Here is a 24,802-nt window from a genome sequence, read left to right as displayed (position 1 = left end):
CGCTTGTAAATAAAAGAAAAGAAGAAAAAAAGAAAAGACAGCAAAACTTCATAGTTGGGCTCAATGTGCTGTAAACATTGCTCCATAAATCAGGTTATCAATTGTCGAATATAGATTGTGTTGTGTGTATTATTACTTAATTCAGGATATCATTTATTTACACTAATTTATATCTGGCCCTTATAAGGAATGTCCGGGCAATGCTGAGTGGGCGGCCTAGTTGTAGAGGTTTGGCGGCATCTGGTGGTTACTTTGAGGAAAATGTTTGTATCATCAGCAAAGAGTACCATCTTTAACACAGTAGAGACTTTACATATATCATTTATATACAGTATAAATAATTTAGGGCCCAAAACCGAGCCCTGAGGTACACCACATAAAACATCCATTTTATTCGAAGTACTCCCTCCAAATGTCACATACTGATATATTTTGGTTAGATAGCTCCGTAACCAATCTAGTACAGTGCCCCTAATCCCCATTCTCTCTAATTTATTCAATAATATTTTGTGATTTACAGTGTCAAACGCTTTTTTTAGATCAAGAAGTATTCCAATAGTATATAATTTTCGGTCAATCGCATCTGTGATTATTTCCATGGATTCAGTCAGGGCTTGGGCCGTAGAATGTTCTTTTCTAAAACCATATTGACTATCATCTAACAATTTATGTTTGGTTATAAATTTATCAAGTCTATTATTGAAAAGTTTTTCTAATATTTTTGACAACTGTGGCAAAATTGAGATAGGTCTATAGTTACCATAATCATGAACATCACCAGTTTTGTATATAGGAATGATTTTTGCTATTTTCATTTCATCTGGGAATATCCCAGTCTGAAATGATAAATTACATATATAAGTTAGTGGACATAAAATTTCATTTATTATACTCTTAATTAACTTCATATCAAAACCGTTTGTGTCACAGGATTTTTTTGCTGTGCATTTGGCAACCAAGTGTCTTATCTCGGTGTCCATGACTGGCTCCAAAAACATGGAGTGTAGGTTTCCTGTATAACTGTTCTCATCGTGAGAGGAAGATTCTGGAATTTTCTTGGCGAGATCAGCTCCTACAGTTACAAAAAACTCATTAAAATTATTTGCAATAATTTCTGTATTCACTACTTTTTTATTATTGACATTGAAATATTCAGGATAAGATAATTTATCCATTTTATTCTTTCTTATAACGTCATTCATAATATCCCATAATTTACAAGTAAAGTTTTTGTTTTCCTCTAATAATTTAGTATAATACTGTTTTTTACAGACCCTTAAAATAGAATTTAACTTATTTCTATATCTTTTATATCTGTCCTCTGCCTGTTTAGTTCTTTGGTTAATAAATATCTTGTATAAATTATTCTTTTTTCTGCAAGCATTTATTAAAGACTTACTCATCCATGGTTTAGATTGTGAATGTTGTTTCAAATAAACCTTCTTTACTGGACAGTGTTTATCATACAATTGTTGAAGTTTGTTTATAAAGTAGCCATAAGCCATATTCACATTTATTGCATCATAAACACAACTCCAGTTTTGGGTCAACAGTTCATTTCTTAATGCAATAATATTCTCTTCCGTCCTAAATCTTTTATATATAGCTCGTACTTGTCTAATACCATTTTGATACCATGAATAATTAGCAAATATTGGAAGATGATCCGTAACAAAATATTTGTATAGATATTATCTATTAGAGTAGCACTATGGGTCGTAATTCTTGTAGGACATGTAATTAATGGATGCAGACCTAGTGAATACATTGTATCAGTGAAGTCTTCAATATGTATGTTTTTGTTGGGGTTTAACAGATCTATATTCATGTCACCACAAAAGAATATTTGTTTGTTGTGGATTGTTGACAAAAGTTTTTGTATACATTCGGTAAACATTTCCACCTTAGAGTCCGGTGTGCGATAGATACAGCTTGCAATTATATTTTTACCTTTTATCACATTAATTTCAATCGTAATACATTCCATGAGATTGTCAACCTGTATCGACATATTATGCAGAATATCAAACTTAATGTTGCAATCCACAAACAAGGCCACCCCTCCACCTCCTTTACCAATTCGATTTGTACATACCATATTATATCCAGGTAAATCAATATCCAAGTCCTTGCTTTCTTTCATCCATGTTTCTGTGATTGCAATAATATTTATTTTATTGTTGAACTTCTGCAGGTATTCTTTAATATGTCCAAAGTTTGTATATAGGCTCCTGCTGTTGAAATGAATTATTGAGAGCTTACCAATGAGATTAATTGATTTGTTGAATTGTTCATCAGTATAATAGTGGCACTTGTCCGCTTTGTTGTTGTAGAAGTTTTTGTCAGGGTCAAATATTCGATTTGGATCGTTCAAGGCATATTCCATAAATTGATCATCTAAGTCTGTGTAGTTTGGTGATATGGGGTCAACTTTTTGAGACATGATTAATTGTCGTAGACTTCCAGCTGCTGCAATCTCTTGATAACCCTGGTTTTAATCTCCTCTGGTGAGCTCCCTTGTGTCTTGATAAGGACTTTGCAGTTGGCGGTCCAAGTTGCCATAATTTTCCCATCTTTCTTCAGTTGACGTACCTTTCTTGCGATTTCAGCATTCTTTTTGGTCAGGTTTTCATTTAGAAAGACATTCTTGCCTCTCAGTTTTGGGCCTTGCTTGAGGAGTGCGATCTTGCTTTTTCTGTCATTAAGTTTCATGAAGACCATTGGTGGTTTTCTCCCTCCAGATGGAAGTGTGTAACACTCTTGGATATGCTGCGCTTCCACCATTATTTCAAATTCCCAAAGTTTGGTTATCACCTGTTGCTCCACTGATTCATTGTCAGGATTTAAATCAGAATCCTCATCACTTCTTCTGGCCGCGGCTTGTGCATACGTGCGCGGCCTGACTTTAATGCCGGTGATAATGACATCGTTGATACGAGATTTTTGATCAAGCTCATCTACCTGTTCCTGCAAGATGACAATTTGCAGGTCTTTCTTTTTCATCTCCTCCTCCTGGGCTTGAACCAGATCCCGCAGTTGTATCACCTCTTCCATCAGTTTCTGGTTTGATTCCTTTATGGTTTTATCCATTTTTTGGATAATAGCCTTTAGCTCCTCAATTTCTTCCGTTCTTTTCCCACTAAGCATGTTGTAAAAACAAAAGAGTTGTTGTTACAGCTGCGCCGCAGGGAGTGAATCGCAGAGCGATGAGTTGCGTCCTTCTCAATCAGAGTCAGGAAGCAGAATGACTAGAATATTAGCATTGGAATTAATGGTATCGGCATGTTACTTGTGAGTAGTCACCGATACCGATACCACTGTTTTTATGCAGTATCGGCACCTCTGCCGATACCAGTATCGGTATCGGAACAACACTACTGCCAACACTACTATAGAATTTTGGATGCAGCATCTTGTATGTTGCTGGTGCACGACATTCACTGATTTGCGACATGTTCACTGCATGCCGATCTAAGACATCCTATTGGCTCTTGAATGCTCTGAACCAATGGCAGGACAGCTTTTTCATGTTGAGGGAAAAAAAACCTGAGGTATCCGTTTGATACTGCAAAGCTGGGTATCGGAATTGGTATCGGGGGCCAAAAACGGTATCGGAACAACACTAATGAAAATTATGACCCAAATTTTTCGGTGACGAAATTATCACCGAGTCCTGCTCATCTGTGTGCCCAGAGACATCGTGGCCTGCAGCGTCATGCAAAGATTCGGGTGAGGTCAAACTGTCCATCTGCTACCGGAACGACAAACTCTTCATCATGGTCATGCACATCCGAGGCCTGGTCAGTGTGTGTGCGCGTGTTTTGCCTCCTCTCTTTCATGCGCTGACGTGAACTTGTGTGTGTGTGTGTGCGCGTGTGCCCGCAGCAGCCACTACAGGACGGTGCTGATCCGGACCCGTACGTCAAAGTCTACCTGCTGCCAGACCCGCAGAAGACCAGCAAGAGGAAGACCAAAGCGGCGCGCCGCACCTGCAACCCCACCTACAACCAGATGGTACACACACGCACACACGTCTTTGTATCATTGTGGGGACTTGTAATTGACATCACGCCTTAACCTAACCTCAACCATAACCCAATTCAAAGCTAAACTCGAAGTCTTTTTTTCAAGATCAAGATGGCAGACAGTACCTCGGTTTTTTCGGCGACTCCTCTTGTTTCAACTTTATTTGCTGTTAAAAGTGCTTGTAGTAGGGATGTAACGATATCCAAATAACACGATACGATATCACGATATGACGCTCACGATACGATAATTATCATGATATTGTGGGGAGGTTGGAGATATTTAAAAAAGGTCAAAATATTGTAAAAAATGAGCTCATACTAAAAAAACACACAATATTGTGCTTTTACATAACAGCAATACATATAAACTACCTTCAGTCTCTAATAACACTTCATATTGAGGCACTTACTCGCTAATGCAAGCCCACATTGAGTTTCTCCACATATTGACTCGCTTCAAAGCATTTTACAATCCCCTTCACCTGACAATTAGTGTACAGTAAAACCTCCGCTGACGAATGCTTAAGCTCACGAACTTTTCGCCTCAAGAACATTAAATTTGCGAGCATATAGTCTCTGCTGACGAACTAGTTTTCGGCGGACGAACCAAACCACGCGGTCGAACAGCGCCACGGTGGCGGCCACGAGAAGCTGACGCACGCTCACGGCGTCCCAGTTCGTCACCCCCTTTCTTTGAGTGCGGACACGGTTTGTGTTAGATAGACATTTTGGACCATATTGAGTGTACTTTTGCTATTATGGGACCGAAAAAGATCCCACCACAGGCTAGTGTTAAGCCTAATGCTGCGTTCTCACCAAAAGCGAGGGACGGCGATTCGGCGGCGCGTTTGCATTGTAGTCAATGGAGTTCGCGCCACTAAAAAAAGCGAAAGTGCTATCACGTACCTCAAAAAAGGAGAAAATAGTGCCACGGCTGTTTAGTCCCAGGAAAGAAGTGAAAGTAGTTGGCGGTGCTCACTTTTTGTTGACTCGCTAAAGTGCTCCACTTCCTTGTTCACCAAGGAACACGCCTTGAGCACGAAAGCTCCGGTGAGCACGAAAGCGCGAATGAGCGGCAACCGTTCCATAAACACTCTACGTGAGTGAGAACGTAGCATAAGAATACATTAAAGAAAATTACGATCGAGCAGAAGAAGGAGATCATTGAAAAACACGAACGAGGTGTGCGTTTGTGTGACTTAGCGTCCCAGTACCAGTACGCTAAGTCTACCATTGCTACCATCCTTAAGAACTACCATCACAAAGGTACATAAAACGACTTTATTATACAGTACAGTTTATTTCTTTAATTAAAATACAATATCACATTTATTATACATAAAATAAGGTATTTTTTTGTGTAGTTTTAAGGCTTATTTAGTAGAAAATTATGTTTTATAGGGACCTGGGAACGGATTATTCTCATTTTAATGGTTTCTTATGGGAAATAAATGTTCGGAAGACGAACTTTTCGCCTTACACACACTTTCTGGGAACCAATTATGTTCGTGAGCTGAGGTATCACTATTTTATAGGGGTGTTAAAAAAAAATCGATTCGGCGATATATCGCGATACTACATTGCGCGATTCTCGAATCGATTCAATAAAAAAAAAAATCAAATTTTTATTTTATTTTATTTTATTTTTATTTTTATTTTATTTCATTTTTTTTTTTTTAAGAGCTCAGAATTGTTCATTCGGTAGTCTTACCGATTCAACGTCTTATCATCATTGCCTTTTTGTGTGTGTGTGTGTGTGTGTGTGAATCGATTTTTAAACTTCCATTTTTAACGGAAAAATATTCAACAAAACGTCTGACTTCGGGTTAGGATTCACACCTTGAGCATGGAAGAATGTTATATGAACGGAACATTAAGCCTTAATATTTTATTTTAATGCTGTTCAAACATGAAACAGATTACCTCTATAAGACTGAAATTTCAGATAAATAAATAATACATTTTCATATAAATCTTACACTCCACAAGCTTACTGATTAGTATTTTCTAAATTTGAATGAAAAAAAATCGCAACAATCGACTTGTAAATTTGTATTGGGATTAATCGGTATCGAATCGAATCGTGACCTGTGAATCGTGATACGAATCGAATCGTCAGGTACTAGGCAATTCACACCCCTAGTATTTTACATATAGAAGGGCCAAAACATCCCTAATGAAAATTAAACTGCACTAAAAAAAAAATAGCCACCAGAGGGGGCTAGAACTGCACAAATGGAAATCAACCAGACTTCTTTTAACAGACGTCTAGCATTTAAATATCGTGAACATGACGACGACGATATTGTGGCAGTTTTAATATCATGATATTGCCCTTATCGTTACATCCGTACTAGCTTGTAGGGCTGGGGAATGAAGTCGACCAAGTCAACTAGGTCGACTTTAAAAATAGGTCGACTGGAAAAATTTAACTCAACGCTCCGCCCGGAACCATGTTTCACACCTCCTTTTATGCCTAGACACAGATTGTGTTGCAAACTACCGTACTTGGAGGAGGACAGAGTTAAAAAAAAGACTCCTGCCACTCCCCTAACAAAAGACAAAGAATGTCCAGAGTTTGGGATCATTTCGAGAAGATTGCGAAGACAAATAGTTATATACAAATTGTGCAAAGCAACAATGGCCTACCATAGCAGTATGTCAACAATGATGCAGCATGATACAAGGAAACGTCCATATGCAGTGCTTGAAGAAACCAGAGCAAGATCAGTTTTTTAGTTTTTCAAAGTATTATTATTAGTGTGATAATATTGCTATTTAGAACACAATGCACTGCACTATTGACTGGAACTTGCTGCGTGTTTGCTTAAGGTGCCGCTAGACAAGTAGCAATGCATTGCTAACCTAACTGTCTAAATTACTTTTTTTGTTTAACTAAAACGTTTATATTTAAAATAAAAAAAATAAAAAATAAAAAATAAAAAAGCACCGGTCATTCTCAACGAGAAAGCAGTCTTGGCACTGGCACACAATATCCTTCCTTTCAGTTTTCACACGCACGCACATTCACTGTGATTATTTTCTTTCACTTTTTTCAATTTTATTTCTATTGATTTTACTTTTTTTTAATTTACCATTGTTCATTATTATTTATTTAATTAATTATTAATTATGGATTTGTTATTAGTAATTATTTTCTTATTATTATTAGTAGTAGTAGTAGTAGGATATTAAGGATTATTATTATCATTATTAATATTATTTAATTGTATTATTTATTATTTTATTTATTTTATTTTATTTCTATTATAAATTTCATCGAATTTCAAATATCAAATTTCAATAAAAGGGAAAATATTGTCGTCAAAAATCAAATGTTATCAACTAGTGTTGCTCTTTTTTTTATGCGTACGTGCGCATTTGTGTGCGTACGTGTGAATTTGTGCTCATGACTTCACCTAAAACCTAATAAAAATCCCATTTAACCTTCACCTTAACCGAATACTTGAGTCTCGCCAGAGTCGTGAAGTTCAAAAGGTCAGGAGACCAGAGGAAAGATCAAAGGAAAGAAAGCTGAAGCACCAACAAACCTTCAAAAGGGAAATTGCAAACAAATCCAAAATATCTCAAATGTTGCATTTTCATTTCATTTCAAAGAAAAAGTTGACGGAAAATGGAAAGAAATCATCGACACATCTTTGAATGGAATCCAATTATCACCCGGCAGATTTTTCCAAAAGGGAAATTTTGGTCCAAATGCCAAAGATTGAAGATTCTTGACAATTGCTATCAAATAAAAGATAGAATAGATAGAATCATTACAACCTTTGGAAATTAAAAAAAAAAAACTTGAGGTTGAAAGTTGAACCGGCACGAATCGTTTTTGGTTGCTCGCTCGACCGTGACCACACAATAGAGTTTCCATGTTTGTCCATCACACATCGTTAGTCTTTCGACAGCTCACCAATAAAATTGGGCTCAGTTGAGGCGGAGCTTCACTATGGAGGACCAAAATTCAATATATACAATTTAAATGAAAGTGAAAAAAAAAACGGATGTAAAAAATATAATTCAAGAATTAAATACAAATGTATTTACTTATGCCCAGAGCCAGCTGAGATAGGCGCCAGCACCCCCCGGGACCCTTGTGAGGAATAAGTGGTCAAGAAGATGGATGGATGGATGGATGGATTTATTTATGTATACATATAGTTTGTTCTTTTTATTTGCATTTATATTTATTTTGTTTATATCTAATTTTCGAATGATGTTTTTTTTTTCAGATCAGTTTTCATTTTCAATTTTATTTATTTTGAATTTTGGCAGTTTTGGTCCTCCATGCATTGCTTACCGTGTCTGTGGAGAAAAAATAAGTTCAGTTTCAATTTGCATCCAACACATTGTTTTGTGTCATCACAAACCAATGCCATCGAAACGCCGCTGAATGCTTTTGAAAAAAAATAAAATAAATATATATATATATATATATATATATATATATATATATATATATATATATATATATATATATATATATATATATATATATACATACAGTGGAACCTCTACTTACGAACGTCTCTTCATACGAAATTTTCGAGTTACGAAACGCCTCAACGGGAAAATATTGCCTCTTGTTACGAAAGAAATTTCTAGATACGAAAGGTAAAAATGCATTATCGAACGCAACATACTTTATACACAACATACTATGGGGGGGACGCACCAAGATGGTGGACGAGTAAGTTACGCTTTGAGTAGCTCCGGTTTTGGACCGTAACTTTTGTGATCAAAACTTGTTATATTCCACCTGTAACTCAAGATGATCGTTAAAGAGCGGGTTAAACCTGCAACAAAGAAGCCTCTGGTGCTTTTGACTTCGAAATCGCCGCAAAAATCATCGAAGTTGAGTGAACATGACTACTGTGCAATGGAGGTGGCTGCTGAGACAAAACGCGGCCGCGAAGATGACTCCGCTCCTTCAACTCCAAGTAAGACACCGAAGGATAAAAAAAACAAGCCAAATGACGAGGATGATGGCCAAATTTCAAATAATGCCATTTTTGATGCAATAATGGAGCTGACAAAACGTGTGACTAGAGTGGAGACACAACTTGATGACATTCGAGAACAGAACAAACAGAATACAGCTATGATTACCAACTTGACAAAGGCTGTTTAGTTTAATGCTGAGGAGTTAGAAGAAACTAAAAAGAAAGTGCTGGAAATGGAAAAGATAAACGAAAGGGTGGTGAAACAGAATGAAGAACTTCAAGAAAAACTCAAAAGTTTTGAACGTTACAACATGAGATGCTGCCTACGGGTGAAGGGTCTTCAGGAGAAGAGAGAAGAAAATCTGAGAGCCACTGTCGTTCAACTATTGCAGAAGATTGTTCCGGAATATGGATCGAAGATGGAGAAAGCTGTGGATGTGGTGCACAGGCTCGGGAAATGGGAGAAAAATCGCAACAGACAAGTTGTTATCCGGTTTTCACAAAGGCATGTGAAAGAAGAAGTGTGGAGAAGAACCAAGGACTCGCCGACATGTAAAGAGGAGAGGATCAACTTTGCAGAAATTATGCTGCGTGAAGATCTGGAGGCACGCCTGCGATTATCAAGCCAGGCGGGCTGGGAAGAAGGCTTTCTTCCGTGGCCCTCATGTATATGTCGATGGAGTGCGGATAAAGGAAAGTGGATAAATTTAGAAGTGTTTAGAACATTGAACTGGTGGAGATTTTTTGAGTGGTCCAAGAGCTATGAAGATCATTGTTAGTAACTCGGTTACAACAGAGTAAATTTTGTTATATTGAGTGTTGTTATATTGTGTTTTGTTTTTTGTTTTGTTTTGTTTTTCCCATTCAGGGGTGAGTTTGTAGTTCATGTTTAAGGCTACTCTTTTATTTGGTTCTTTAAATGTTAGGGGCTTGAAGGAAATTATTAAAAGAAAAGCATTGTTTTTGTATTGCAAAGGGCATAATTCTAACTGTGTGTTTTTGCAAGAGACTCATTCTTCAGACACGGATGTGACTTTTTAGAGGAATCAATGGGGAGACAAGATGCTGTTCAGCCATGGTTCATCAAGATCGGGAGGAGTGGCGATGTACTTCAATAATTTTCCGGGAGAAATTCTAACCCACCGGACGGATACAGAGGGACACTGGTTGACAGCTGTGATTAAAGTAGAAGGTGTGTTTCTCATAATAACAAATGTGTATGGATACAACAATGATAAGCAGAATAGAGCAATGTTGGAAAATGTGTCGGATGTTATACGAGAATTTAAAGTTCAATATCCCACTAATTATATTTTAGTGGGAGGAGACTGGAATTTAACACCTAATGAATGGCTAGATAGATGGCCTCCTAGGCTGAGTAAACCGCAATATAACAATATTATAAATGACTTTATGGCGAATAACAACTTATTCGATATTTGGAGAAACTTGAATCCAGATCTTAAATGTTTCACATGGTTCAAACCCAATGACACTTGTAAATCCAGACTTGACTATTGGATGGGGAGTGATGATATATTAGGACTTTCCTCAAGGGCTACTATATCAAATGCTCCTCTTTCAGATCACTGTTTCATTAATTTGCTTCTACAACCAGCTGTTAAAAAAACATATAATAGAAATTATTGGAAATTCAATGCTAAATTATTGGAAAATGAAGAATTTTGCCAAACAGTTCGGGACTCTGACTCTGATTGAGAAGGACGCAACTTATCGCTCTGCGATTACTCCCTGCGGCGCAGCTGTAACAACAACTCTTTTGTTTTTACAACATGCCTAGTGGGAAAAGAACGGAAGAAATTGATGAGTTAAAGACTATTATCCAAAAAAATGGAGAAAACCATGGAGAAAATTGAGAAAACCATGGAGAAGAACTTGGAAAAAATGGATAAAACCAACCAGAAACTGCTGGAAGAGGTGATGCAACTGCGGGATGTGGTTCAAGCCCAGAAGGAGGAGATGAAAAAGAAAGACCTGCAACAAGTGATCAACAAACTATTGGAACGAATCTTCTGTTATGAACTACATGCGATCAAATCACTGGTGAAGATGAACTGATTGAACTTTCAATAATCCATTTGCCTGAATCAAAAGTCTCCGAATGTAATCAACTGGATAACTAACTTCATGGACTTGATGAACTGAGTGAAATTTTATCATCTCTGCTGATTTTTATTATTACTGCTTGATTTTATGCGTCCTAGTTTAGTATGGGGGCGGGAATTTATAAGCTTTATGCTTCTTCCTGCCAGCCCTTTTTCTTTTCGGTTATTATATGTCAAAATTGTATGATGAAATGTTTGATTGTCACAATGCTGTCCGAAAGGAAAAATGAACAAATAAATCAAATCAAATCAAATCAAATGATTAAAAATATTACAAATAATGACTCAATTTTGGGATATACTAATAAATGGGAATTCTGCAAGTACAAAATTAGAGATTTTAGTATTAAATTTAGTAAAGACCTAAATAAAAAAAAAAAAGAAGAATCTATGAAAGTAATCTCCTACAAGAAATAAGTCAGTGTTGTAGTTCAAATGATATGACTTCTCAAGAAAATAAAAAGCGTTTGTTGGACTTCCAAAACAAATTAGACCAATTATATCTCAATCGTGCACAAGGTGCCTTTGTGAGATCTCGTGCGAAATGGATTGAAGCAGGAGAAAAAAAAAACTCATATTTCTTCAATCTAGAAAAAAATCGACAGGGGAAAAATTTTATTTCTGGTCTGTTAATTGAAGGAATAGAATGTAACGAACCCAAACTAGTGGAGAAAGAAGTTTTTCAGTTTTACTCAAAACTGTATTCTTCTCATTTTTCAAAAACGGAATGTGACAATTTCTTTGATAATATCTCTCATCGGATTCCCAAAATTGATTAAACATATTATCAGCTCTGTGAATCGGAATTTAAAATTGAGGAGTTGGACGCAGCTATTCAGAAAATGTCTTTAGATAAATCTCCTGGTTGTGATGGTCTGACAGTTAACTTCTTTAAAATTTTTTGGGAGGACATAAGACGCTTATTATTTCATGCATTAATAGAATGTATTAATAAAAAAGAATTAATGACAAGTATGAAACAAGGGCTTATTATACTTATTCCTAAACCAGGAAAAGATAAAAGGCTACTGGATAATCTAAGACCTATCACATTATTAAATACAGACTATAAGATCTTTCGAGTTCTATAGCATCTAGACTGAAGTATGGAATTTCAGATTTAATTAGTGAAACACAATCAGGCTTCCTTAAAGATAGACTGATTCATAACAACATAAGACTGGTTTTAGATTTAATAGATTATAGTGAGCTAATTGATGGAAACAGTTAGATTTTTTTTCTTAGATTTTTATAAAGCTTTTGATTCTGTTGAACATTTTTGTTTTACAAACACTTTCTCATTTTGGTTTTGGTGAAAAATTTATAAGTGCTATTGGTATGTTGTATAATGACATAAATAGTTCTGTTTCCTTAGGTCATGGTACATGTAATAGATTCAGTTTAAAAAGAGGGATTAGACGGATGTGGTAGTTCTCCCCTCTTGTTTATAATGGTTGCAGAGATGTTATCTATTTTAATTAAAAGTAGTGATATTATGGGAATCAACATATTGGGCAGACAAATAACAATAAGTCAACTAGCGGATGACACTACCCTGTTTTTGAAAGATGAAGGCCAAATTCCCATAGCTCTGCGTACGATTGATTATTTTTCAAAAGTCTGGTCTACAACTAAATTTAAACAAATGTGAACTTTTTGCCCTGAAAGAACAACCTCTGCAACTATTATATAACATTAAGGTTAAGACAGAAGTGAAATACTTGTGGATTACCATAACAAAGGACAAAAAAATATCAGAAAAGTTGAATATTTGTGACAATATTAACAAATGCAAAATAGTTTTGAATCGATGGTTGCAAAGAGATATCTCAATTTTTGGGAGAATATTGTTGACCAAGATGGATAGTCTTTCAAGATTAATATACCCAGCGTATTCCCTGTCTATTCCACACAAATCGATTCGAGTAATTGATACCATGAACTTCAATTTCATTTGGCGAAATAAATGTCATTATAGAAGCAAAAATGATATGATAAAAAATTACGAAGAGGGAGGAGGAAACGCCATAGATTTTGATACTATGAACGGTGTATTAAAACTTAAATGGCTGAAATCGTTGCTCAACAATACTTGCTCTATTTGGCATTACATACCTAACTTGATTTTTGATAAATTGGGAGGAATTCACTTTCTCTTAAAGTGTGATTTTGAGTTGAATAAATTACCGGTGAAGCTTTCTAACTTCCACCAGCAAGTAATATTATACTGGAAACTAGTCTTTAAACATAATTTTACACCACACAACAGTCCAATATGGAACAATCGTTACATAACCATAAACAGAAGATCTTTCTTTTTGCAAAGACTGGTTTTCCAGAGGTATATGGGTGACTGCCCATCTTTTAAATAACAAAGGAAGTATTCTACAATATGTTTTTTGTGAGAAATTTCACATCCAATGTACCAAGAAAAAATACAATCAAATTGTGAAAGCTATACCATCATCTTTACTAACTATGACTCAACAAGATTTGTATTACTCAAACAGTACCCCTTATTTGAAAAATCTTTGTATAGAAGGTATTGATTTTTGTAATCCTAAATGCAATAACATAGTTTTAAGACAGTATTCACAAAAATGTAGTTGCCCGGTTCTTGTAAAAAGTAGGGGTGGGACAAAAAACCGATTCGACCGAACCATCGGTTGTCAAGGGGAGCTAAACGGCCGTATCGGTAGCAGACTTGTCAACCGATACAAAATCCGCCGGGAATCCTTAGATACATTGCTTGTAGAGCTGTGGACCGGATATCGCGTTGCTGTGAATCGGTTGCGAGTGAGGCTTTATGGTTTTCATAACAATAGCAAGAGTTCTGCACCGTGCTCTACTTGTTTTGTTTACATTTCAGTCGCATCACTATTCAAGCTACTTCCGTGTTTACAGAGAGCTAGCAAAGTAGCGCTCAGAGACGCTTCATTCCCCGGATGTTGTAAACATAATGCAAAGACGTTTCGCACCTATTTTCGGGGGGAGGGGGGCCGCCTACCGTCAACGCCGTGCTCGCGACACGGCACGCGCGCAGTCGCGCACAACGAGTGATAACATGCAAATGGAGACAGTTAGCAGAAGCCGGTGCCTCACATCTCGGTATTTCCCATTGCTATCGAGTCCTCTCGGTGCACTTGTATGTCCCGGGCCGGCGTTGGTACTGCGCGCGAGCCAAAAAGAATAACTCCCGTGACGATCCAATGCATGGATTCAAACGACACAGGTATGTCCCACAGCCAACACACCAGCTAAGCTAAAAGCACACTGCAAGTATCTCATTTCTCAGTTTGTGGCTCCCTGTCAACGTATACAACGAGCATGAGCAGCAGATAGGAGAACTGAGACGTGCCCGCGATTACGTCATCAAACTCAAAATGAACGACAGCCCAAAAAACAAAACATAAACAGTGGTGATTCTGTGGTCATCATCGTGTCTCAGATTAAAAAAACAAAAAAGATGTCATACATTAACCAAAAATGAATGTGATGGCAAAGAAAAACAAAAATTGTGAAAAACAAAAATTGTTGATAAAAAGGGAAGGGCACTTTTGGAAATATTTTTGGATATATTAAGTGGTTAAAATGTGTTTGATAGATTTATTGTTCCATAAGGTGGCTTCATATTTCTTTTGGATGGACGGTAGGTTTATTTCATGTCTTAAATTTATGTTTCTGAAATACTTCACAATGTGCACATATTCTGTTTAATTGTGTTGGTGTCTGTCTAAAGGTTAAATATTTATATTTAACATTAAATTATCAACCTTTTGTTTTCCTGATCCTTATTTTGAAGAGAAAAAAAAACAATTATAACTGTCAATAACTACTAATAAATATTTAAACTGATACATTTTTCAGTCATATCGCCCAGCCCTTTGTTCCGGTCCATTTAAATAATTGATTCAATATATAAAAATATAGAAGACATTGTTGTTGTTCTTTTTTAACACATTTGTAGATACTGTAAAAATTTGTGGTGTTTTAAGATTGTTTACAAACAACAAATGTCACTATAAGTTTTGAATATTGAAATTAATCGTATCGAATCGAAAATTGTATCATTCCAAAACTTAATCGAACCGTATCGAACCGTTCTGTTCTGAAAGATAATCGTTTTTCAATCGAATCGCAACCTGTGTATCGAGATACATATCGAATCGGCCTCATATCAGAGATTCCCACCCCTAGTAAAAAGGAACTATATTCTAAAAGGTTTAAAAAAGGAAGAAATTAAGAAAATCAGATGCAATTATCTATCTTTTCCAATCCCATTCAAGATTAAGGAAATTCAATTTAAAATTTTGAATAAAATTTACCCTGCTAAGGAATATCTAAAATATAAATTCAAAATGGAAACTGGGATGTGTGTTTTCTGTGGAGTGGAAAATGAAGACTTGGATCATCTTTTTTTTCTTGTAATGTGATTCAAAGGTTTTGGAAGGATTTTCAAGATTGGCTGCAACACAAGGGTATTCAATTTAATGGGCTGTCGATGAAAGAGATCCAATTTGGAATCAATATTCACGATAGGAAAGTTGACTTTGGTGTCAATGTCTTGCTTGTATTGAGTAAACACTTTATTCACAAATGTCGTTTTTTTAAAACAAATCCTAGTATGGCTCACTTGAAGAATGAGATCTGCCTCTTTGAAAAATCGTTAAGGTTTATGAATCAGAAAAATGCCCTTGCTTTTGAAGTTTTTTTGAATGACTTTGTCTTGATTTAAAAGATTTATGGGATCCTTTAATTTTGACAATTTGTAACACTGCCCCTTGTTCTTTTTTTTTTATTTTATTTTTTATTTTGTATTTTTTTTTGTGTATGTTTCTTGCAATGTGCTGTAATCGACTTGTGTGTAACATTTTGTGGTGCTTAATTTGTTTGTATTGTATTTGATGTTGGTTATGTCGAATTAAAAAAAAACAAACAAACAAACAAACAAAAAAAACTTTCGGCTATGGCTATTTCCTACCATAGGTACCTACGAGCGTAAATACTAGATCGGTGTTTGTGCATGTTTCTGGCATCCCATTGGCTAAGAGGAACCTACCATAGATATGAGCGTATACTCGATCGGTGTTTGTGCATGTTTCTGGCATCCCATTGGCTTAGAGGAACCTCTACCATAGGTATCTGTGAGCGTATACTCAATCGGTGTCTATACAGCGTCCTCATCATTCATCCCGCGGCCCATGAGGTGTTCCGATAGTTTTTCGTAAATGTATGAACTAACGGCCAACGAATTTGTGCAAAAAATCAAACAATTGGTGATTGATGAAGGCACACTAAGTTTTTAATTGCGACGAGACGGGCCTTTTTTTTTTCTTTTTTTTTGAAAAAGATGCCTCGCCATACCGGAAGTTTCCATGAAGTTTCAGAATTTGTTTAAAAGAATCGCCCAGAAAAAGTGTTCACCAGTCGGGCGTTTGCTCACTAAGATGATGTTTGCCGTGGACATTTCCGAAGGATTGTTTAAAAAAATAAAATAAAATAAAAAACATCCATGGATCAGTTCTTTACAAAACACCAGGCAAAAAAAACAAAAAACAACAACACTTCTTAGAGAGAGGAACATGAACCAAAGAGGGCAAAAAACGATGAGGACAGTAGGGGTGGGAATCTCTGATATGAGGCCGATTCGATATGTATCTCGATACACAGGTTGCGATTCGATTGAAAAACGATTATCTTTCAGAACAGAACGGTTCGATACGGTTCGATTAAGTTTTGGAACGATACAATTTTCGATTCGATACGATTAATTTCAATATTCAAAACTTATAGTGACATTTGTTGTTTGTAAACATTAATCTTAAAACACCACAAATTTTTACAGTATCTACAAATGTGTTAAAAAAGAACAACAACAATGTCTTCTATATTTTTATATATTGAATCAATTATTTAAATGGACCGGAACAAAGGGCTGGGTGATATGACTGAAAAATGTATCAGTTTAAATATTTATTAGTAGTTATTGACAGTTATAATTGTTTTTTTTTCTCTTCAAAATAAGGATCAGGAAAACAAAAGGTTGATAATTTAATGTTAAATATAAATATTTAACCTTTAGACAGACACCAACACAATTAAACAGAATATGTGCACATTGTGAAGTATTTCAGAAACATAAATTTAAGACATGAAATAAACCTACCGTCCATCCAAAAGAAATATGAAGCCACCTTATGGAACAATAAATCTATCAAACACATTTTAACCACTTAATATATCCAAAAATATTTCCAAAAGTGCCCTTCCCTTTTTATCAACAATTTTTGTTTTTCACAATTTTTGTTTTTCTTTGCCATCACATTCATTTGTGGTTAATGTATGACATCTTTTTTGTTTTTTTAATCTGAGACGATGATGACCACAGAATCACCACTGTTTATGTTTTGTTTTTTGGGCTGTCGTTCATTTTGAGTTTGATGACGTAATCGCGGGCACGTCTCAGTTCTCCTATCTGCTGCTCATGCTCGTTGTATACGTTGACAGGGAGCCACAAACTGAGAAATGAGATACTTGCAGTGTGCTTTTAGCTTAGCTGGTGTGTTGGCTGTGGGACATACCTGTGTCGTTTGAATCCATGCATTGGATCGTCACGGGAGTTATTCTTTTTGGCTCGCGCGCAGTACCAACGCCGGCCCGGGACATACAAGTGCACCGAGAGGACTCGATAGCAATGGGAAATACCGAGATGTGAGGCACCGGCTTCTGCTAACTGTCTCCATTTGCATGTTATCACTCTATGTGCGCGACTGCGCGTGTGCCGTGTCGCGAGCACGGCGTTGACGGTAGGCGGCCCCCCTCCCCCCGAAAATAGGTGCGAAACGTCTTTGCATTATGTTTACAACATCCGGGGAATGAAGCGTCTCTGAGCGCTACTTTGCTAGCTCTCTGTAAACACGGAAGTAGCTTGAATAGTGATGCGACTGAAATGTAAACAAAACAAGTAGAGCACGGTGCAGAACTCTTGCTATTGTTATGAAAACCATAAAGCATCACTCGCAACCGATTCACAGCAACGCGATATCCGGTCCACAGCTCTACAAGCAATGTATCTAAGGATTCCCGGCGGATTTTGTATCGGTTGACAAGTCTGCTACCGATACGGCCGTTTAGCTCCCCTTGACGACCGATGGTTCGGTCGAATCGGTTTTTTGTCCCACCCCTAGAGGACAGCAGTTAAAAAGGTAAATGACCATCATTTTTATTCTTTACTTTATTCTTTGTTTTTTTACATTATGCACAACTCTCATTTATTGCGCAATAATCTAATTGTAACATGTATTTGTTACATGTTTTGATACATTTTTATGCTTTATAAAACATTTATGTCTGAATTTTGGGAGGCTTGGAACGGATTAGGGCATTTACATACATGGAAAATGCGTCTCTACTTACAAAATTTTCTACTTAAGAACTTTCTTCCAGAACCAATTAATTTCGTAAGTAGAGGTACCACTGTGTGTGTGTGTGTGTGTGTGTGTGTGTGTGTGTGTGTGTATATATATATATATATATATATATATTTTTTTTTTTTTTTTTTTTTTTTTTTTTTTTTTTTTGCAGCTGGTGTACGAGGGCATCCCCCGCGGCGACCTGCAGCGTCGCGCATTGCACGTGCGCGTGCTGGCCGACGGCGCCTTCTGGGACAACACGCCGTTGGGCGAGGCCTTCGTCCCGCTCGGGACGCTGGTCCCGGGACAGCGCTGGGTTGACTGGCACCCGCTGGCGCCCGCCCGGCCCGACGCGCCGCGCCAACACCCGGTGCCGCCGCCACATTGACCTCAACATGTCAACGATGGAAAAACGAGAGCAGAAAGCTCTTACGACATTAACATCCGTCATGTGTGCTCGATTGGCCGTCAAGTCGTACGCGACGTGTACGATTTGACTTTCTGTACGTTACTTGAATGATTTTTAGTCTTGTTTTTTTTTTCCCAATCCGGCACTCGACGACATCTCCATGCACTCCTACAAACTAGGAGAAGGACGACAAACTTTTCGTTGCGCTAGTAGAAGGTGAGCACATGAGCATTTTTCCATAACTGCCTTTCAGTAGCGTGGAAACATTTAGTGTCGAAATGCCGAGTGTACATGCAAAATTGCAAACTTGACAATTTGAAGTTGACGACCGGCAAGTAGAATTGAATTCAGCGCGCTTGAGAGATGATCGCATGATCTCGGTGAGAAGACACAAACGGAGATGTGATCGGATTTCCAAACCGTAACACTTGGCCGGCCATTTGGAAGACTTGGATAAAGCCTGATTTATGCTACTACGTTTGCTCGAGGGTTGCCAACTGTCACGTGTTATTCGGGACGCCCCATATTCTGGGCTAAATTGTTATGTCCTGTACGGGACCTCAAAATTCCCATAAAACAATCTCAATTCTTACAGGAAATGCAGCAAACGGCATCTTTGCCGTTTTTGGACCACGGCTGCTCCCGTAGGTTGGCAAGTGACAAGGAAGTTGCTCGTAGCCAATAAGATGGGTCACTGGGTGTGACGTTATGTGGGGATCTTGCAAGGTAAGAGAGGCAACGAGAGAGAGACGCACTTCCTGATTTCGGCACGCTTCATGTCGCCTACACTCTAAATGCCGATCTTAATACGTCGGCTGCGAACGTATCAGCGGGAGCAACACAAGATGTATTCTCGTACTGTTTTGGAACAAATACTGCGAGAATTTAGCTTGCTGGCAAGTGGCTAGAAAATAATAATAATAATGTGTAGTGTTGTCCGGTCGGTTAGGAAGACAGAATGGATAAACCTGTAAGAAAGAAAAGTTCGCTAAGCATGTGGCTGTTGTCTTTATGCGGGTTTACGGCCGACACCGGTGCAAATTGGCATTAAATAATTGCCACGGTGATGAGCCTTCTCTCCCCCCGGTTTGTTTCGTGTTCCTGAATTGAATTGAACTTCCTGAATTGGTCATTAAATCTCCACTCTGTGGCGTCCCAGCCAACAGTATCGACAGCCCCCGACTTGGAGTGAAACTACAGCAGGCACTGATGTGTATTGCGCACAAGTTTGAAGGCAAAACGCACAACCGGAGCTCCGCCGTAACGTCTCCGCGTGAGCCTTACGCACAAGTATAATGAGCCCTAAAGGCAAGGCATTGTGGGAAATGAAGTGCATCATATCAAAACATTTGAATGAGCTTCGTAAAAAGTCACTGATCTATTGCTGCGATCGAGGATGGTTGTAAGTCGGATATGCCAGAGTTGGTTTTTCCCAGTTCCGACCTGAAAGCGTTCAAGGCGAAAGTAAACAACCAAAATGGCGGATAGTGGTAAATTGTTTTTTATTTTGGTTCTTAAAACTTATTTTTGACCTCCAGCAAACTTACGTTCTCATAATTTTGCTTCATGTATTGTTTTATCTGATTTCATAATCTTTCCATACAATTCCGTAGTTGACCGTATAATTTCATGCCGGGAGATGGCGGCATACTGTCACGTACGTTGCTTTTCAGTGTTTCTCAATTCCGGTCCTCAGACCCCCCTAGCCAGCCTGTTTTCCATGTCTCCCAATTCCGAATGCAGCTGATTCCAATGACAGCTAATCAGCCAGGTCTGGAGAAGCCTGATAATGATCCTCACCTGCGTTGCAATTGGGAGACATGGAAAACAGGCTGGCTAGGGGGGCCTGAGGACCGGAATTGAGAAACAATGGGTTAAGTGAAGTTATGTAGAACATTTCTGAATGAAGAATGCTATCTAGTTTTATACCCTAGTAGATTGTGTTTTACCATTCATGGTCTGTGTTTCGAAAGGGGTTGCCTTTGTTGAGTGATGTCACTTGTAGTCCGTCGGTAAAGTCGGGGTCCTTTTTTTCCGACCTCGCAAGCGGAATTTCCGAGTTCAAGGGGGCGTTCCCGTACACACTTCCTGGTCCGACTTCCGTCCATCCTCAATTGCTGCACTAATATATAACTGGATAGCCAATAGGTCAAAGACTTTTGAGGTTACGAGGCCACATATGGCTCCTCCCAAGAAACCCTTCTCGCCATACTCTTCCTATACATTTACAGCATCCAAATTGGAGAACATTTGAGACAGTACTTAGTAGAAACGGCATGATTTATTGTGTTTTCAATGTATTAAACATAAACGGGAGGACTGCAGAGGACATTTTACAACTTGCCTTAAATACATGTAGAAATTATATGCTTAATAATGTTTAGTACAGGAAGAAACTTATATATTTTGGTTATTAAAGAATTCTATTTCAGCAAAAGATACTTCAGCAAAATCTAATATTGGGGTCAAAGGAACTGAGCCATAAAAAAGGGGGTCCTCAAAGTAGTTTAAACGGTAGTCTGCTCGCAAGATGGGAGAAGTAAGATGCTTCGACAGCTTGCACAGGCGTGTATGGGCTAATGACATCAATATACAGATCAGTGAGATGAACACAGGAGAAGTGCCGGGTGATTCAAGTACAACAACAACATGCAAAACATTTTTGCTGTTAAAAGCATAAACAAGCTAAGGAGGTTGCGCAAAACGACAACGACACGGCTATCCGCCATTGTTGTTGACAGACGAGCGGTTCGTGCGCAGTCACGCCAGAATGACATGATCACCGGAGGAGTAGCTATCCTACATATGGTGTCCATATTGGAACGTACGGGGACGCGTTTTGAAACCTTTCCAAATTCCAACCAACACACCTGATATTAAAAATCAGGATCGTTGTCAGGCATGCTTGATGACATGAATCAAGTGTGCTAGTGGGCGGAAACATCTAAAACCTGCAGGATTCCGGACGTCGAAGACCGGAATTTGTGTACCCTGCACTAGTGGAACAACAATGTCTTACTCGTGACCTCCCACGAATGCCTTGGCTTCCACTACTGCAAAGTCATTTTTGTGGCCGAATAAAGGTTTAAATAAATGGCTTCATCCACGCACGCGACAAAGCTTTCAAAGTTTGAGTGGCCGCTTTTTGCCACGTTTCAGTAAGCATGTGAGGTGCACGATATGCAGCCAATTGTACAACACTGGTCAAAGCGCTTAAGTGAAGCTCCTCCTCTTCCTCTCTGGCCACAGCTGTTGCAATCACAGATGCATTGTGGGAAGCGGAGGTATTACATGACTGAACTTTTCATTTCATTCCTTTTTGCAATTGTTGTGATTTTTCTACTTTTGTAACTGTTTGTTCCAACAAACATCGACTGTGAACTTTGACCTTTTGAAATCTTGCAAGGAATCAACGCTCTGCGCCGGGACAGGAAGCGACGTCGCGGGCCGAGCCGAATGTAAACGTGTAAGGTGGAAATGTTTCGATTCAACATCCAACAACCATTTAGATGAACGTTTCACTTTGTTTTGAATGATTTGCACTTGAAAATAAACTTGAACTCAAGACTGATGTGTTTGCTTGCTTTTTTTTTTCTTTTTTGCAGTCAGCTTTTGTCAATGATTCGCATAATTCATCAACTTGCAAGACTTTTTTACCTTTTAGTGCAAATACAAACACTTTGCCCCCCCCCCAAAAAAAACAAAACTTTTTGGTCTTAGCATGAGTGCCTCTTATTCATATAAGGTGATGATTGTCCAAAAGTCTAAATGTATCACAACTCATTTTGAAATGGAAATCATTCCTTATCCCAAATAATAATCATAAAAAAACAAAAACAAACTGGAGCTCATTTGAATAATTTGCCTCTCAGCAGACATTTCAACTTCAAAGATCAGGAACAAAAAGAACATTCAGACCCACTTTAGCCATGACGACAATGACTAAAAGTAAAAATAAAAATGGATTTTAAACAAGAAATAGACAACATTTACATGGAAGATGTGGAGAAAAGAATACGGTTTATGAAGCAGGGATATGAGGCGGGACCTAAAGCTGCCCGAGACTCCGTTAGCAACATGAAGCAAGATCAATTTATAAAATGGGAGACCCACCTAAAAAAAAATAATGACTAAACATTCAAAATGCATTTGAAAGCTATTATAAATCATTGCATACACAACCAGGCGAAAAGATGGATGGAAAAATTGGTAACTTTTTCAATTCATTGGACCTCCCCTCTCTAGGTGAAAAACATAATGAAAGTCTTAACAGGTGACATCTCAGACTTGGAAATTACCAGGGCAATTTCACATCTTAAATCAGTACAACCGATGGCTGGTTTAAGGAGATGAGAGAACCAATGTTACCTATGCTAAAAAATTGTTTGAACTATATAATGAAGGGGGGTGCTGCTCCACCTTTCTGGAGGGAAGCATTTATCTCAGTGATCCCCAAGGAGGAAAAGGATAAATTAGACTGTAATACAATAGACCTATTAGCGTCCTAAACATGGATTATAAACTGTTTGCCTCAATTTTAGTTAAAAGAATGGAGGCAGCAATGACATTCTTAACTCTTTGACTAGCAGCAGCCATTTCACGGGGAAAACATGCAAACTCCACCCAGGAAGGCCGGAGCCTGGTCTCAAACCGGAGTCCTCAGAACTGGGAGGCAGACGTGCTTAACCACTCCACTGCACCATGCCGCAGAAGAAAACAATATTACAAAAACAAAAACTTCAAGCTGCAAAACATAAAATAATTTGTGATTTTTTATTTTTTATTTATTTTTTGCTGTGTGCAAAGCGTGCATGCTCAGTGCAAACAAAACCCCTACACCACCGGACGAATGCTCCTTGCGCACACTCTGCCAATAATGAGAGCGCCACTACCCCCTAATGTAGTGGAGGTGCAATTGCACTTTATTCTAGGACAGGACAGTAAAAAAAAAAAAATCCAAATAAAAAAAATAAAAAAGCATGTTCCGCGAGGTCAAACGCATACCCCTTGATGGAGCCTCGCGCCCCCCTGGGGGGGCCCACCACACTATTTGAGAAGCACTGGTTTATTGAGAGATTATGGTTCCACGTTAAACGTCAATGGGAAAAACACATGAGGATGGAGATACCTGATGACGTCGGGTTGGAGGGATGGAGGTCCCAAATCTGGACAACCAACCCATTTATTTGGAGAGATTTTTGTTGGAAGAGTTTGGTCTGTTTTTCAAAATCGTGCTCTATTGATATTTCATGTTGGAGAGATTGCGGTTACACTCGGGCAGATCAGGCCCATATATTTTGGACATGCCCAGTTATTGTTTCTTTTTGGGACATGTCATTAAAACTAATATCCACTGTATTGGGAACCCAAATTGATTTTTCTTTTTTTACATTGTTTCTTGGGTTGGTTCCTGAATCTTTACCTGACAATGATGCATATCTTTTTCCAATATTGATTGCAGCATGCAGGCAATCACTAAGTGCTGTCTTAAACAGGTACCCCCACCATGGGATTATTTGTAAGTACTGTCAAACATATTCACTTCATGGAAATGACGACATTCACACTTTGCCTACAGCAGCATAAGGGATCGAAGTTCTGGAGAAAATGGGACTGTTTTGTCAATTCTGAATATGGAAAACAATTTGATAATGTTGATGCTTTGTAATTCTCTGTACATAATGTTTCTGTGATCTTCTCGCCTTCCCTGTTTTGCCGTCTTGTCGTTCATGTATTTCAAAAATAAAGATGGTTAATGGCAAGCCATGTCAATGTACTTTTTAAAACTTGGATTAAGTGCTTCTTTTAGCAGATTTTTTTTTCTTTTTTTTTTTTTACATCCAAATTTGTAGTTAAGCGTGAGTACTTTGAC

At 37.9% G+C, this 24,802-nt stretch overlaps 1 protein-coding gene across 8 annotated transcripts in view; it reads left to right on the top strand.

Annotated features, from left to right (window-relative positions):
* Positions 1–22,501, top strand: part of pik3c2b (phosphatidylinositol-4-phosphate 3-kinase, catalytic subunit type 2 beta) — a 382,245-nt gene extending 359,744 nt beyond the window's left edge. For 2 of the 8 annotated variants that reach the window (XM_077501849.1, XM_077501841.1), the window contains 4 exons: positions 3,694–3,800; positions 3,886–4,014; positions 10,025–10,175; positions 18,694–18,985. In XM_077501849.1, the coding sequence (XP_077357975.1) occupies positions 3,694–3,800; positions 3,886–4,014; positions 10,025–10,175; positions 18,694–18,842 (536 nt within the window). In that variant the 3' untranslated portion in view covers positions 18,843–18,985. Of the gene's footprint in view, positions 1–3,693; positions 3,801–3,885; positions 4,015–10,024; positions 10,176–18,693 lie in introns of those variants that run through there. The other 6 variants (XM_077501844.1, XM_077501846.1, XM_077501843.1 and 3 more) reach the window with 4 other exon arrangements.
* Positions 22,502–24,802: the final 2,301 nt, after the last annotated feature.

This window comes from Festucalex cinctus, chromosome 17 (genome assembly GCF_051991245.1).
Source record: "Festucalex cinctus isolate MCC-2025b chromosome 17, RoL_Fcin_1.0, whole genome shotgun sequence".
NCBI classification, from domain to species: domain Eukaryota; kingdom Metazoa; phylum Chordata; class Actinopteri; order Syngnathiformes; family Syngnathidae; genus Festucalex; species Festucalex cinctus.
This window is presented reverse-complemented; position numbering and strand designations above follow the sequence as displayed.